Genomic DNA, 15039 nt, shown 5'->3' with positions numbered 1-15039 from the left:
ACTTAGAAAAATTCAATAGCGATAGTAAATTAGGCCAATTGGAAAAACTTTTTGTAGTACAATGATTCGAAAACGAAAATTTTAAGTGTTTTAAAAGTTTTTATTTTTTTGGCGGAAAACTTACAAATTTTTAAAAAGTTTTGATCCCCAGTTGCGCTAAAAAACTCCAAAATCAAATTTAATTCTTGGAAAACTATATTTAGCAGACCTCAAGAGAAAATTTCAGTCGAAGGACTCATCTAAAATTTGAAACCTGTTTTTTCTTGAGACTGAGAAGTTGTTTCAAAGATTTATCTCGTTTAAATCCCGATGGGAAGATCTTTAAATAGTGTATCACTCGACCCACTCTCGTGAGTTTTTGTAGTACCTGATTTATTGTAGAAAAAAAAGATAAAAAACTAATACATACCTCATTAGACAGCTCCTCATTTTTGTTCGAAGGTCGGAACTTTGATCTGAAATCTGTAAATAATCTACATCAGTAACTTACATGCAATAAGAAATTTTTTGCTAACAAGTTATATTTGTTGACAATTCAATGACTGGCTAAAATGCAAAAAAGGATACTTCACTATGACTTGTCCCCTCTCTCTCTCTCTCATCGGTAGTTCTTATTAGAAACTGAAGGGTTCTAAGACATATGAGAATGGAACCTAGGGTAATTGGCCTTAGTCAAGCATTCCTCAGTTAAGTGCTCGAAACATAACAAAGTACTTTTAAATTAGATTAGCTTGTAGGCCTAATTATTAACATCACTGCTCGAAAACAATCTATAGAAAAACTAAATATCAGACAGAAATGAGTTTTTTTAACAATTGTGCCGACAAAGCTTGCCATATTCGCATTTTGTCTTGCAAAGGAGAACTAGACAACTATCGGACTTGACAATATAAAGATAGACGGTTACTGTGCAATGAGCACCAAATATTGCAACAAAAGTATAACCACAAGCAATCGCGTTGGCCCTAGTAACTCGAATTTCAACGCCAATTTGGAAGAATTACACAAATTACTGAATAGGGACTTCAGATGAATGAGAATGAGTTGTCGAAATTCCACTTGACCCTGAATCATCCATAGACAAGGCGTTGGTCCAAGTAATTTGAACATCAGCGCAATTTTGCATGAATCAAAAAGAATTTGTGGATGGGGACTGGTTCTAAAGTTACAGCTTCAGTTATCGTACATTTTGTTTCGAGTGACTTTTAAATGACTATGTGAGTAGCTCAGCAGATCAAACACATCTATCCAATACTGCAACAAACGCTTCAAACCATTAAAATCCCACAAGTCAGAGAATCTTTGCCAACACCTAAACCACATCAAAATAAGTAAATATTCAACCTAGTCTCCAAAAAATCCTTTTTTTTGTAATTTTCTTCAAAAAATTTACCGCGCAGCCCTAATTGAATAAAGAGACAGCTAAAAAAGTTAGGTATTTTACAAATAGCGCTAACAAAATCAACACGTGTCTTTGATGAAGAGAGAGAGAGGAGACAGTTATTCAGTTATTAAAATTATTACCGACAATTTCCGAAAAACAATTTCCGAAGCCAGATGTTGCCATAGGTATGTAATCAAACATTTTTACAATATTGCAAACTAAACCAGTAACGACGCAGTTACGCCATGACAAAAACAGCATAAAAATTTCAGCTACTTTTCGGAAATTACAGTTTTTGACAAGCAGGTTTAGTTATATTTGATACATTTTCTTAAACAAATATGTTTCCATACTGAGAATTTTATCATTAATTGTTTTTGCTACACCTCGACACAAGGTAGCTCCAATAATTTTCTTTCTGATGCATAATGATGAAATCTATTTTTTACAAGATGATTTTCATACAATTATGTCGAAAATTTTCAGCTTTTCGCCGGAGTTACACAGTAATATTTTATGTTAAAAAAGCAACAGTAGCTATCAAAATTGATCGTAAATTAATGTTAACCAGCGTGTTTTGTTCTTGATTTCTCTAAATAAAAACGTCTTTCATCTGAAAAATAATTCTGCAGAGGTTGTATGATGGGACAGCCTGATGTCTTAAGTTAGATATTTGCCATTTTGATATAAATGATCACATAAATCACCTGAACATTAAGCAGGAGCACGAAATCTTATTTTGTTAACAGAGTAAGCATTGATAACTGATTCTATCAAAAGAACTAACTGGGATGTAATAATGTTAATCAGAACGCTGAGAGGACAATTTTCTCAAATCTTGCTCTAATTTGCTCAGAAATATGAGAATTGAATCTATACTAATAGACCTTAGTCTCGAAACAATGAACTAGCTAAAACACCGTTAGCTGGTAGCGCTATTTATTAACATCACAGCTTGAGAACAATCTACCAAAAAACTTAATTTCAAACAGGTAAGAAAAAATTACAATTCTGCCGACTAAGCTTGCGATATTCGCATATTGCCTTTCGGTGGAGAATAAGACAATTATCGAATTCGAAAATATGAGGATAGCCGGATACTGTGCAAGAAGCATCAAATGTTCTGACCGTTGTCTTTTAAAAAAAAATTCAATAGCAATAGTAAAATAGGCCAATTGGAAAAAATTTTCGTAGTACAGTGACTAGAAAAACTAAAACTTTAGGGTATTTTAACGTTTTCGTTTTTTTTTGGCGGAAATCTTACAAGTTTTTAAAATTTTTGATCCCCAATTGCGTTAAAATTTTCCAAAATCGAAATTAATTTTTCGAAAACTACTTTTAGCCCACCTGAAGGAGGTATTTCAGTCGAAAATTTCATCTAAATTTTCAAACCGGTTTTTTCTCGAGACTGAGAAATTTTTTTCAAAGATGTATCTCGTTTGCATCCCCATGAAAAAATCTTCAAATAGTGAATCACTCGACCCATTCTGGTGATTTGTTGTAGTACCTGATTTATCGTAGAAAAAAGATAAATAAACTAATACACACCTCATTACGCAGTTCCTCATTTTTATTCGAACGTCGGAACATTGATCGGAAATCTGTAGACAATCTACATCAATTTTTACAAGCAATAGGAAAATTGTTGCTTACAAGTTTTAGTTGTTAACAATTTTAAGGACTGGCTAAAGTGCATAAAAATAATACACCACTATGACCTGTCCCTTCTCTCTCTCATCGGTAGTTCTTATGAGAAACTGAAGAGTTCTAAGACATATGAGAATGGAATCTGGGGTAATTGGCTTTACTCAGGCATTCCTCAGTTAAAGATGGGCCCAACTATTCGAAACATAACAAAGTACTTTTAAATAAGATTAGCTTGTAGCGCTAATTATCAACATCATTGCTCGAAAACAATCTACAGAAAAACTAAATATCAGACAGAAATGATTTTTTTAAACAATTGTGGCGACAAAGCCTGCCATCTTTGCATTTTGTCCTGCAAAGGAGAACTAGACAACTATCGGACTTGAAAATATAAAGATTGCCGGTTACTGTGCAATAAGCACCAAATGTTGCAACAAAAGCATAACCGCAAGCAAACGCGTTGGCCCAAGTAACTCGAATATCAAAGCCCTTCTGGAAGAATTCAACAAATTTCTGAAAAGGGACTTCAAATGAATGAGAACGAGTTGTTGAGCTTCAACTTGACCCTGAATCATCCATAGACATGGCGTTGGCCCAAGTAACTTGAACATCAGCGCAATTTTGCATGAATCAAAAAGCATTTGTGGATGGGGACTGGTTCTAAAGTTACCAGCTTCAGTTATCGCCCATTTTGTTTCGAGCGAACTTTAAATGACTATGTGAGTAGCTCTGCAGATCAAACACATCTATCCAATACTGCAAAAATGCTTCAAATCATTGAAATCCCACAAGTCAGAGAATCTTTGCCAACACCTTAACCACACCAAAATAAGTAAATCTTCAACCTAGTCTCAAAAAATCCTTTTTTCATAATTTTCTTCAAAAAAATTACCGCGCAAACGTTAAAAACGTTAGGTATTTTACAAATAGCGCTAACAAAATCAACACGTGTCTTTGATGTGCTGAGAGACAGAGCGAGGGGACAGTTATTCAGTTATTAAAAATATTACCGACCATATCCGAAAAACAATTTCCGAAGCCAGATGACGCCCTAGGTATTTATTCAAACATTATTACGACAATGCAAACTAAAAAAGTAATGACGCAGTTACGCCATGACAAAAACAGGACAAAAATCTGAGCTGTCTTTCGGAAATTTTAGTTTTTGAAAAGGAAGTTTAGTTATATTTGATACACTTTCTTAAACAAATCTGTTTCCAAACTGTGAATTTTTTCATTAATTGTTTTTGGTACAACTCGACTCAGGGTAGCTCAACAATATTTTTCCTTGTGATGCATTATAATGAAATATATTTTTTTCAAGATGCTTTTCATAAACTTTTTTCGAAATTTTTCAGCTTTTCACCAGAGTGACACAGTAATATTTTATGTTAAAAAAGCAACAGTAGCTATCAAAAATGATCCTAATTTATTGTTACCTGCGTGTTTTGGTTTTAATTTCTCTAAATAAAATCGTCTTTCAACTAAAAAAAAAGAGAGGTTGTATGACGTAACAGCCTGATGTCTTAACTTAGATTTTTTCCATTTTGATATAAATGATCACATAAATCACCTGAACATTAAGCAGGAGCTCGAAATTATATTTTGCTAGCAGAGTAAGCATTGTTTACTGATTCTAACAAAAGAACTAACTGGGATGTAATAATGTTAATCAGAACGCTGAGAGGACAATTTTCTCAAATCTTGCTCTAATTTGCTCAGAAATATGAGAATTGAATCTATACTAATAGACCTTAGTCTCGAAACAATGAACTAGCTAAAACACCGTTAGCTGGTAGCGCTAGTTATTAACATCACAGCTTGAGAACAATCTACCAAAAAACTTAAATTCAAACAGGTAAGAAAAAATTACAATTCTGCCGACTAAGCTTGCGATATTCGCATATTGGCTTTCGGTGGAGAATAAGACAATTATCGAATTCGAAAATATGAGGATAGCCGGTTACTGGGCAAGAAGCATCAAATGATCTGACCGTTGATTTTGAAAAAAAAGTTCATTAGCGATAGTAAAATAGGCCAATTGGAAAAACTTTTCGTAGTACAGTGACTAGAAAAACTAAAACTTTAGGGTAGTTTAATGTTTTCATGTTTTTTTTTGGCAGTAACCTTACAAATTTTTTAAAACTTTTGATCCCCAATTGCGCTAAAAATTTCCAAAATCAAAATTAATTCTTCGAAAATTTATTTTAGCCCACCTCAAGGAGAAATTTCAGTCGAAAAATTCATCTAAATTATCAAACCGGTTTTTTCTCGAGACTTAGAATTTTTTTCAAAGATTTATCTCGTTTGAATCCCGATGAGAATATCATGAAATAGTGTATCTTTGTTGATTTTTGTGGTACCTGATTTATCGTAGAAAAAAAGATAAAAATCTAATACACACCTCATTACACAGTTCATCAATTTTATTCGAACGTCGGAACATTGATCGGAAATCTGTAGATAATCTACATCAATTTCTTACAAGCAATAGGAAATTTTTTGCTAACAAGTTGTATTTGTTAGCAGTTTCAAGGACTGGCCAAACTGCATAAAAATCATACACCACTATGATCTGTCCCCTCTTTCTCTCTCATCGGTAGTTCTTATGAGAAACTGAAAATAGCACTAGCACATAATTTTGATAAAAATGAAGGTGCAAATTTTGAGACGAACACTGAACCAGCTAGGTATATGAAAGAGAATACCAAATAGGACTCTGAAGAGGGTAAAAAGCCTGTACACAAGGTTCCACTCAATGAAGCCATTGATATCGCTCTTAAAAAATTAACCAGCTTGTGTGAGCGCCTGACTTGTCAAGAAGTTCAAGGAAACGCGTTTTGTACATGGATGCCAGTAAAATCCATTTTCAGTGAAACGGCACATTGTATGTATAGAAGAATGGATTGGCCATGGGTGCAACCCTGGCAGACAACCTGGCAAACCTTTGGTTCTAAGACTATGAGAAGGTTCTGGTTCTGAACATCTCTCAAAAAAATATTATGCCACAGGACAGGGACAAAAATTGCCCAATATGCAGTAGAAGCGTGACTTTCAGAACCAAGGCAGTGGAATGTTAAGTTTGTTTGAAGTAGTATCACAAAATTTGTGGTGGCATTTCGGGTGAGGGTTAAAAGGGTATATCAAAAAAATTTTGTTTCTGCAAATAGTGCAATGAAAGGCGTGAATGTGCGCTGACGACAGCAGGTGTGAAGCTTTTACTACGATACGCAGACGATTTTGTGAGGACTCTTAAAGGCGACCCGAGCGTGGTTTTGAAACAAAACGCACCCTAACTTTTAGTTCACACTCGAAACATCTAACGAAAACGGTGACTGGCTTTTTTAGATGTTCAAATAAACGTGAATGGCAACAAGCGAGTTAAATATGGATATTACCAAAAAACAGCGGATACTGGCACGCTTCGAAATTTCAGAAGTTGCGCACCACTACAGTACAAAAAAATATAAAAATGAAAGCGGTGCACAGGGTTCGTAGGAGCACATCTACATGGGAGTTTACCCTGATGCAATGATGATCTATAGACAGCAATGGAAGGAAAACTAGTACCCAGTGGAGTGATCATCTAAGTTTGAGTCGGAAACACTAAGCAAAACTCTTGGGGCAGAGTTAATTGCCACTAAGACAGACTTTCGGGCAACAAATGACAAGCGAGACGAAAAACCCCCAATGCACATGCTTCACAATCGAGAAAGTCAAACCAATGTTTGCAAACATTGCGCACAGCATCACGAACGCACAAATTGTTGTGTTCACAGACGGGAAACTGAGAACTGCTCTTCAATCCTTTAAGTCGTCATTTGCCGTTGATCTGAAATCCAATCTGTTCTACAAATTGTCTCGTTATGGATCTTAGACAAACTGTTTGATTTTCGGCCACAAGGATTTAGGCTCAGAAGAAAGAGGACTGGCCTGTAGGCATACACATATGTCAGTGTGGGGATGAAAGGACCACAGCACAATTGTGTTGGGAGATAAGAGATCAGTCAAACAACGCATTGAAACTCCTAACATTGGAAGCGCTGCATATTAGGAAGTTGAGGCCAGCGATCATCACGCGCGATGAGTTCAGGAGTAGGGAGCTAACACTTAAAATTTAGTCCAAAAACTTTTGTGGCTTGAAATATTGAACATGTCAATCGGAAAAAAGTAAAAGTGAGTACAAGAAACGCAAGTAAGATTTGAAGTCTCAGAAATTTGAAGGAAATTAAATATTACAAAATTTTATGAAAAAATGCTTAAATTTGATTGATGGAAAGATGAAAAGATTTTTTTTTCTTGTTTAAAACCACTTAGTTTTGATGTCTGAACGTCTGTAATTCATTTTAAGTCAATTTTATTTACCTGAAGATAGACATATTTCCAAAAAAATTCGAATTCACATTTAATATATCTTTTTTCGTAATTGATCAAAAAATGTCGAGTAAAACTTTTGTTAGACGAAATAAGTCAGTTTTTTGTCGAAAAATTTTTTTTTGAAAAATTTAAAAGCTTGCCGTTTCTTAGATTGTTTTGCTTTTTATACAAAAACCATTGCGTTTCCTCATGATTTCATTCTTTCCTCTGGTATTTATTCATTTATTTTTGCATCGGAAGCGTAGTGATTTCCGCTTTGACTATGTGAATTCAATGATCAAGTGAATCTTACGATCGAGAGGCGGCCAATGAAAAGTTTTACAAGAAGCAGAAGAAGAAGAAGAAGAAGAAGAAGAAGAAGAAGAACAAACACTTCAATTAGTATACAAAATAGTCAATGCAATAGTATTATAATAGTATAAAATTAATAATACTTAACATTTAATTTAGCAACTCAACTTTGAATAAAATTAGATGAATTTATTACATCATTAAACCATCAATTTACGAAGAAAAAAGTGAAGTTAAAAATAATTGTTCACCCGTAAAAATTGTAACAAGGTAAAATTTTTAGAACATTGTCAAACTGAACATATAATTGCAAATCAACTAAAGGAACGGAACTCACGCCGTGTATTTGTATGCGTACATATAGGATTAAATTTTATTTCAGTTGTTATAACTCTCTTAGTTTATTCTTGCACATTGGTGTGGTAATTTACTGGGAAAAGATTTCCAAGTTTTTGTCGTCTGATTAAAAAAACTTTTGCAGAGAAGCAGTCGAACAAAATTTATCAAATATTATATTTACAAATAATATTACAAATAATATATACTTATCGCTGTCTGTAGCCTCAGTGCGTTTGTGAAAGCTTGCTTTTTGTTCGTAAAATACTGATATAAACATGTAAGACATCTCAGCTCAAATATTTTCTCAATTCCGATAAATGATTAGTTTTTTGGTAGTTCGGCAGAAAATTTAAACCTTGATCTGAAAAATGTGCGTTTCAAAGCCCAGTTCAACTGCTTTTCTAAGGAGTTCCTTAAGGGTGCATTGATTTGCTCCATAAACATTGCGGCATAATCTAAATAACTCAAAATTAAACAAAAAAGCAACGCAATCAAAAACAATGTGAGAAGTTGTTGTCATATAGTATCTATCGTTCTGATCGCTTGGGCCAGTTTTCATAAAATTTTTTGTTTGAAATTGAAATGAAAGATTAAAATCAAAAATCAGACATCATATTTTGCATTCAGTTTTCTTCGCTATATATGGGTCATTAAGAGTAAAACGATCAGTTTTCACATTTTGCTTATCATTGTTTTGACAAAAGTTAGAAATTCTGAATTGGATGCATTCCAATTCAACTGATTTTCGGCAAACACTCAGTGAGTTGCGATCAACTTAGTGAGTTCGAGCAAGTCTCTTTGTGACTGATTCAACGCATCATTTGAAGTTAGAGATGATGCAAATATCATACATTCGTCCGCGTATTGCATCAAAGTACATACACGAGATATTAATTTTTGTCTATCATTGATAGATAAGTTGAACAACATTGGACCTAGTACCGTACCTTGTGGCGCACTCCTTTTAACCTCAGTGCTGTCCAATAAGTTTCCATTCGCAATAAGCAATTGAAAGCGTTCATTCAGGAAATCTTTAAATTATGGATTTGCTTTCATTGAAAATCTCATACAGAGCCTTTTTTCTAAAATATTATAAGAAATAGAATAGAAAGCCTTTGAAAGATCAAATAAAGCAACATTAACATTTTTTTATAGAATATATTTCTTTTTGAATAGTTTTTGTAACGTAAATCAGTGCATCTTGTGTTGGGAATTTTTTGCGAAATCCAAACTGAAATAGAGTCATTGTTAGACGTTTGTTCAAATGTTCTGTTATTATAAGCATGAAATTTTTTTTCAAAAGTTTTGGAAAACGGACATGTTGTTGACATAGGGCGATAATTTTTTGGATCCAACGGGTCATCTTTTTTGATTAAATGTGTTATATTTGCCTTCTTTTGTTCAGGTGAAAAAATTTTCTCATCTATGCAGGCATTAATAAAAAAAAGTAAGGTTAGCAAAATTATTGATTGGCCGTCGATTATTGCGGTAGAAAGTCCAAGAACTTTTCTGATTCTTGCTTCTTGAAGTACATAATTGCCTTATTTCACTGTTTTTTGCTGAGAATATTGTGTGAGTGGAAGTTCAGACATAACTGGAATATAAGAATGATAATTAACAGAACTAAAAATTTCGCCTAAGTTTGAAAATTAAAATGATTTGCATTTTTTCTATTCTGAGTTGTCATTCGATTGGTTGAGTTACGTTTCGCCATAATTCTGCAGCTGCATGAACAGGAACCACAAACCCGGTTGATAAAATTCCATTTTTGCAGAATTTGTTCAATTGAGACTAGGCACTTAGCCAATGCTTTTCTTGCTCATCTTGAAATAAAATGGCCAAATGTTAACGACAAAGACCTTAGTTTTGCCAATTTTCTATCGTACTTTGATTTCGATAAACTGAAAACAGTTCTGACTTACTTTCAAAATTCCGATGCACTCTGAATAAAACCATTGTGTTTTCAGCATATTCGGTGCATGTTGGTGAGGAGCATTAAAAAGAAAGCTATCATCAACGAAAACATGTTTTGTGCGTCTGCGCATGAGTATAACTGATACCAAAGAAAAGCGGAAAAAGTTTTACAAAAAATTGATTTGAGGTAATTATCTTTGTTGAAAGTTTAAATAATTTTGACAAGATCTTTCCACATTTAGTTTTTGTCACATCAAGGTTCGTTTCATAAGGTGTATCAAAACAAAGTTCATTTCCGTTTGTTTCATAGTCATTAATGAGGTAATCGAAATGAGTCTTTGCCGAAGCAATGACTCGCGTCTCATCAATGGGACAGAAAACTTTTAGTGCGTAAGGAGTAATATTAAATTTAATATCGTCTTCATCTGATTTATTCAAGTAGTTTATGTTATAATTACACATGAGAATTATCTTCTTAGCAAGAGAAAATGCGTTGACTTAAAATTTTTTTAATCGAAAAAATTGATATCTTTTTCTTTACGAGGCCAAAAAGTGCATTCTGTGCATTGTAAGTGGATTCCATCTTAGGCAAAAATTAGATTTGTCGCGGAATCCGCAATTTTGCTGATGTTCTCTGATGTTTTTTGTGTTTTGGATTCCACAAACAAATAACTAAAAGACTGTAGCGCTCAAAATTGCTCCAAAATAGCCCAATTTGCGGTATTCGCAACCGTAATTGCGGAATCCACATCAGTTTGTGGAATCCATAAACAAAAAATGAATTATGTGTATAGTTATATTGAGCTGTTTCGTGTATAGTTATATTGAGCTGTTACGGAATCCGCAACTGTAAGTGGAATCCGCAAAATGTAAATGGAATCCGCATTTCGTTTGCGGTTTCCATTTTTTGCTGAAGATAAGAACTCCAGCTCTAGTTTTTAATTGTTCGTATGCAAGTTCAGTAATAAACAAAATTCGGAATCCACTCACATTTGCAGTTTGCGGATTCCACTCACATTTGCAAATTTCATTTACTTTTTGTAGAACTCATTTATCTTTCCGAAATCTAGAAAAATTATCTATATTCGCTTGTTTTGGGAACCGCGATACAAGAAATGTGCCGGCAAAGTTTATTTTAAAATTTTTTGTACGCGGAATCCACGGGAATTTTTTATAAGTGGGATCCATTTACATTTTGGAACATGTTTAAAGATTAGTTTATTGAAGTCAGGGGCTTACAGACACAAGATGTTGCGCCTATCCAGTGCACAAGTTTGCCTTGTAATGTTTTAGCTTCGGAGCCAATATTATTGGCATAAACTTCAAAACACCATCACCTTTTAGTTTAAGTGAAGATTGTCTATCAAATCCAAACATTTCGTGTGTTTTTGGTTCTAAATCGCATTTATTCAAATGATCTTTTTTGCCAGCCATTATTCGGAAATTCCTAAAACCGTTTTTTCACCCAATTCCCGAACAAATTTGTTTATCTGCAAACGTTTTAAATTACATTATGATTTTTCAAATGAATAAATTTCAGATTTTTTGCATTCTTGAAACAAATTAGTATAAAGCTTCTCTTGTTTAGTATGAGCCTGAATTAGTTTTCATAACCCCAATTAGTTTGTGACGAAGTATTTATTAAAATTGAGTCAGTTGGCCCATCTTCTTTCAGTTTTTTCGGGAGCTGAAATATCCCAGAAATTTTTTCGTATCCTCTGATATTTCTATTTGAGGTATAGTGGTTAAAAACGCCGCTCAAAACAATCAGAAAATAATATTTAACATCGACAATTGTCTTAAAAGTTTCCAAGTCAATCGTCCTAGTCTAAACCAAGAAAAAACCTGAAATTAACATTTTCTGAGAAATTTTGCATTGTTTGAAAAACCGAAGCCTATTTGCGGTTTTTGGATCTTAATTGAATAGTTGATTGGGTTGTTTCAATCTGATTCGGGTTGTTATTTTACACGGATATGGTACTGTCGAAGAATCTCTAAATGTTTGAACTAAAAATTCAACACCACCATCAGAAGGATGCAACCCATCCGAACTAGCAGCATCAATATTCTGACTGAATTTACATCGCCATACTCTTTCAAATTTTTAACTAAGTTTAAAAACTGCTTGTTAGTCTCTGTACATTTGCATTAAAAACTCTTCTAAAAGAACCTAGAGGAGTTACTGTGAAGATTGAGATTGTTTGGGATGTAAATTTGTGATTTAATTCATAAATTAGTTCCTCTAACCTACTCTAAGATTTATTTGCATCGAATTTGTTTGAAAAACACTTAATTATAATTAAGTATACAAATACATGGCGTAAATTCACACAAGTTCCACTCAAAAAAGTTACGTTTTTAAAATTGCGAGGTTTGCTGTTTTTCAACCGTTTCACCAGTCCAGAAATTTCGTGGCCCCCAAATCTTACCGCTAATACATTTTCTGAAGTTTGCTCTTTATTTATTCAGTTGACGATTGAGTCCCTCCGCCATAATCCGCAGTATTCTCCCTCTCTTGGTTAAAATAGGTGTTTTCTTGGTTCGAATTATTCTTGATTTTGGTCAATTAATTCTTGGTTGCTTTCATTGGCTTTGTCTGGTGGGTTTAAGTGATATTTTTCTGGTATTTGTTACGTTGTCTTCCATTCTCTTTTACTTTCGACTTCGTTTTCTTAAATTTTCAAATTACCCGTCTTCTTAAATTTTTGCAGATCGACAATATTTTAACCTTTTTCTCCTTCTTTGGTTGACGTCAATAGGTTATCGATAATTTTCTTGAAAGAAATAATGTCTTCCATTGCGTTTTTATAAATCTCAATTTCAGTTCGTCGTTAAAATTTCGTTAGTTTCGAGGTCAAACATGTTGGCGATCAAAAGAAGAAATTAAAAATAAAGCATTAAAATAACCGGCTGTTCACTAGAAAATTAAATTGGTTGTGAAATGAAATGCAATTTCATTATAGCTTGGCTTCTGTAGTTTGAAACGCGTTTCTGTCGTTTTCTATTCAAGGAAAAACTGATGACTTTTAGGTTTAATGTTTGCGATGTCTTTTTTAGAAATAATCATGGTAGCTACAAAGGCAATACAACAAGTTTCGATGTTCTCCAAAATATACGACGAGTTTTTTAAAGTGAGTAGAGCTGTTTTTTTTTACTGTAGTATTTAATTTACAAAAGTATTTAATTATGATGGTTTTTACACATGCGAGAGCAAGTGTCTTAAATTTTGTTTGCGCAGGGCCTGGATCCTTCAAAGGGAGCGCAGAATTTCTGGAACACGCTCTTTCTCTTGCGTGTTGATGTACAGTATTTGGAGAATAAGCTAAGCGCAATGACAACCGATGATATTTTTGAATTGAAGGTGAGACTGCCGTTGTGTCCCACATTTTAATTCAATCGTTCTAGCTGACAGTGTTTGTTTTTCAGGAAACAATCAATTGTATATTTTACCATTGTGTTGAGTCTCTGGATGAAACTAATCCTATACGAATTATTAATTCTATGCAGGTATTTTTTTTTTGCTAAATTTAACTTGAAGATTTCAAATTTTATACATATTCCGTAAAATTATATATTTTAGACTCTCAGTGTGTTCGTCCGAGAAATAACCAAGAAATTGCGCGGTGCCAATTCAGCTTATGACCAGATGGATGTTTTAATAGGCTTCGACTCGGCCGAAATTGTCATTCCAGTAAGTCTGCAAGTTTTGATGTAGGTCAAAGCTTATGATTCATTTTTACGTGTATTAGAACTTACATTTAAGGTAGGTTCATGGACTTAGTTTTGTGACATTCGACCAGAATGGCCAAAATGCAATCTCTGCAGAATTCGGAATTTTAGCAGTGAGCCTTCCGGATTGGTGGTTTTTAAGAACTAAGGGCGTTATTGGAACGTTTAGCCAAACGGTGAAGGCTGGAATTTTCTAGTATTTTAAAATTTCAAAAATTCGAATGATGACGTCACATTTCTGAGAAATGCTGAAACGGCCATTTTTAACAAAAACGAGTGAAAAAACAACAACATTAGTTGCGCTGACGAGAACAACTTTATCGAAATTGAAGAAGTCGAAATTGAAGAAAAACAGCAGCAGATTGCAGAGAACGTTCCGAGTTGCAACTATTGTGCTGCTACAATAGTTGCAAGGCCGTTGCAAACAACGGTGAAGGGTAAGAAACCAGCCTTCCGGATTAGGAAGAAATCAAGATCAACGGGCTTGATTCAGCGGATTCAAGAATCCGGAAGGGTCTCGGGACGGAAAACTTTTATTGACTCATATGAACTTTTAGCATCCTGTCATGTCCTGACTTGAATTTAGTTGATATTTGGATTAGTTTTGACAAGGATGAGGTGCTAAGAGTTGGGGGGAAAGGGTTGATCCATCTTCGATGGAGATGATGATTTTTATCTACTGAACAAAAACAATAGTAATATAATAAGTAGTAGCCCTGTTTTTAGGAGTGACCTCGTGGTCTGGGGATACTGAGACCCAGCCATGAGCTCACTATTTCTGCATGTAATTCAGTTAATTTGAGCGTTCTGGTCGAAGCCGGAGAACAGTAACGTTTTTGTCGACCCGATGTTAGAAAAGACCACCGAAAAGTACTGGCTTGGTAGAGACGGTGAAAAACATGCAAAGCTCTGTTTAGACGCTAGCCAGTCGTCTTAAGACTTAGTTTTGTTATCCGTCGATATGTATCTTCCGGGCGAATGTTACATGTATGTTTTTATGGCGCTCCTGGGTGTTATTTTTTCATAACATCATGACCGGCGGAACCGTTAACGAGCACTCCGCGCCGAGCGGATGCTCACATTAACGCCCTTAATAGGCCTAAACTACCGGGGCGGAAGGGTAGTTCGGAACGCGGAAGCCTTCCGGATTACCGTGAATAGTTTTTTAACCTAGTTAAGACCGAAAATTCACGAACCAGGAAGGGTGGGGGGAATCATGAACCCCTCATCCCCTGAGTGGTTTGTGACCAAAAACACTTAAAGATATAAGCAAAACCAAACAAAAAGTAGTATAGTACCCAAGAGAAACAAAAAACATAAAAAATAACCGAAAAAACCAAAAAAAAAAAAAGTAAAAA

The 15039-nt window shown here is 34.4% G+C and overlaps 2 protein-coding genes across 2 annotated transcripts in view; one reads left to right on the top strand and one right to left on the bottom strand.

Annotated features, from left to right (window-relative positions):
- The window catches only part of LOC134853912 (ubiquitin-conjugating enzyme E2 K-like), a 188779-nt gene that overhangs the window by 64190 nt on the left and 109550 nt on the right, over nt 1-15039 (bottom strand). The gene's annotated exons all lie outside the window — the stretch shown is intronic.
- Nucleotides 13013-15039, top strand: part of LOC134854473 (armadillo-like helical domain-containing protein 3) — a 36045-nt gene continuing 34018 nt past the window's right edge. The window contains exons 1-4 of the mRNA XM_063870731.1: nt 13013-13083; nt 13191-13313; nt 13379-13459; nt 13533-13643. Of these exons, the coding sequence (XP_063726801.1) occupies nt 13018-13083; nt 13191-13313; nt 13379-13459; nt 13533-13643 (381 nt within the window). The 5' untranslated portion in view covers nt 13013-13017. The remainder of the gene's footprint in view (nt 13084-13190; nt 13314-13378; nt 13460-13532; nt 13644-15039) is intronic.

Source organism: Symsagittifera roscoffensis, chromosome 9 (assembly GCF_963678635.1).
Source record: "Symsagittifera roscoffensis chromosome 9, txSymRosc1.1, whole genome shotgun sequence".
Classification (NCBI taxonomy): domain Eukaryota; kingdom Metazoa; phylum Xenacoelomorpha; order Acoela; family Convolutidae; genus Symsagittifera; species Symsagittifera roscoffensis.
This window is presented reverse-complemented; position numbering and strand designations above follow the sequence as displayed.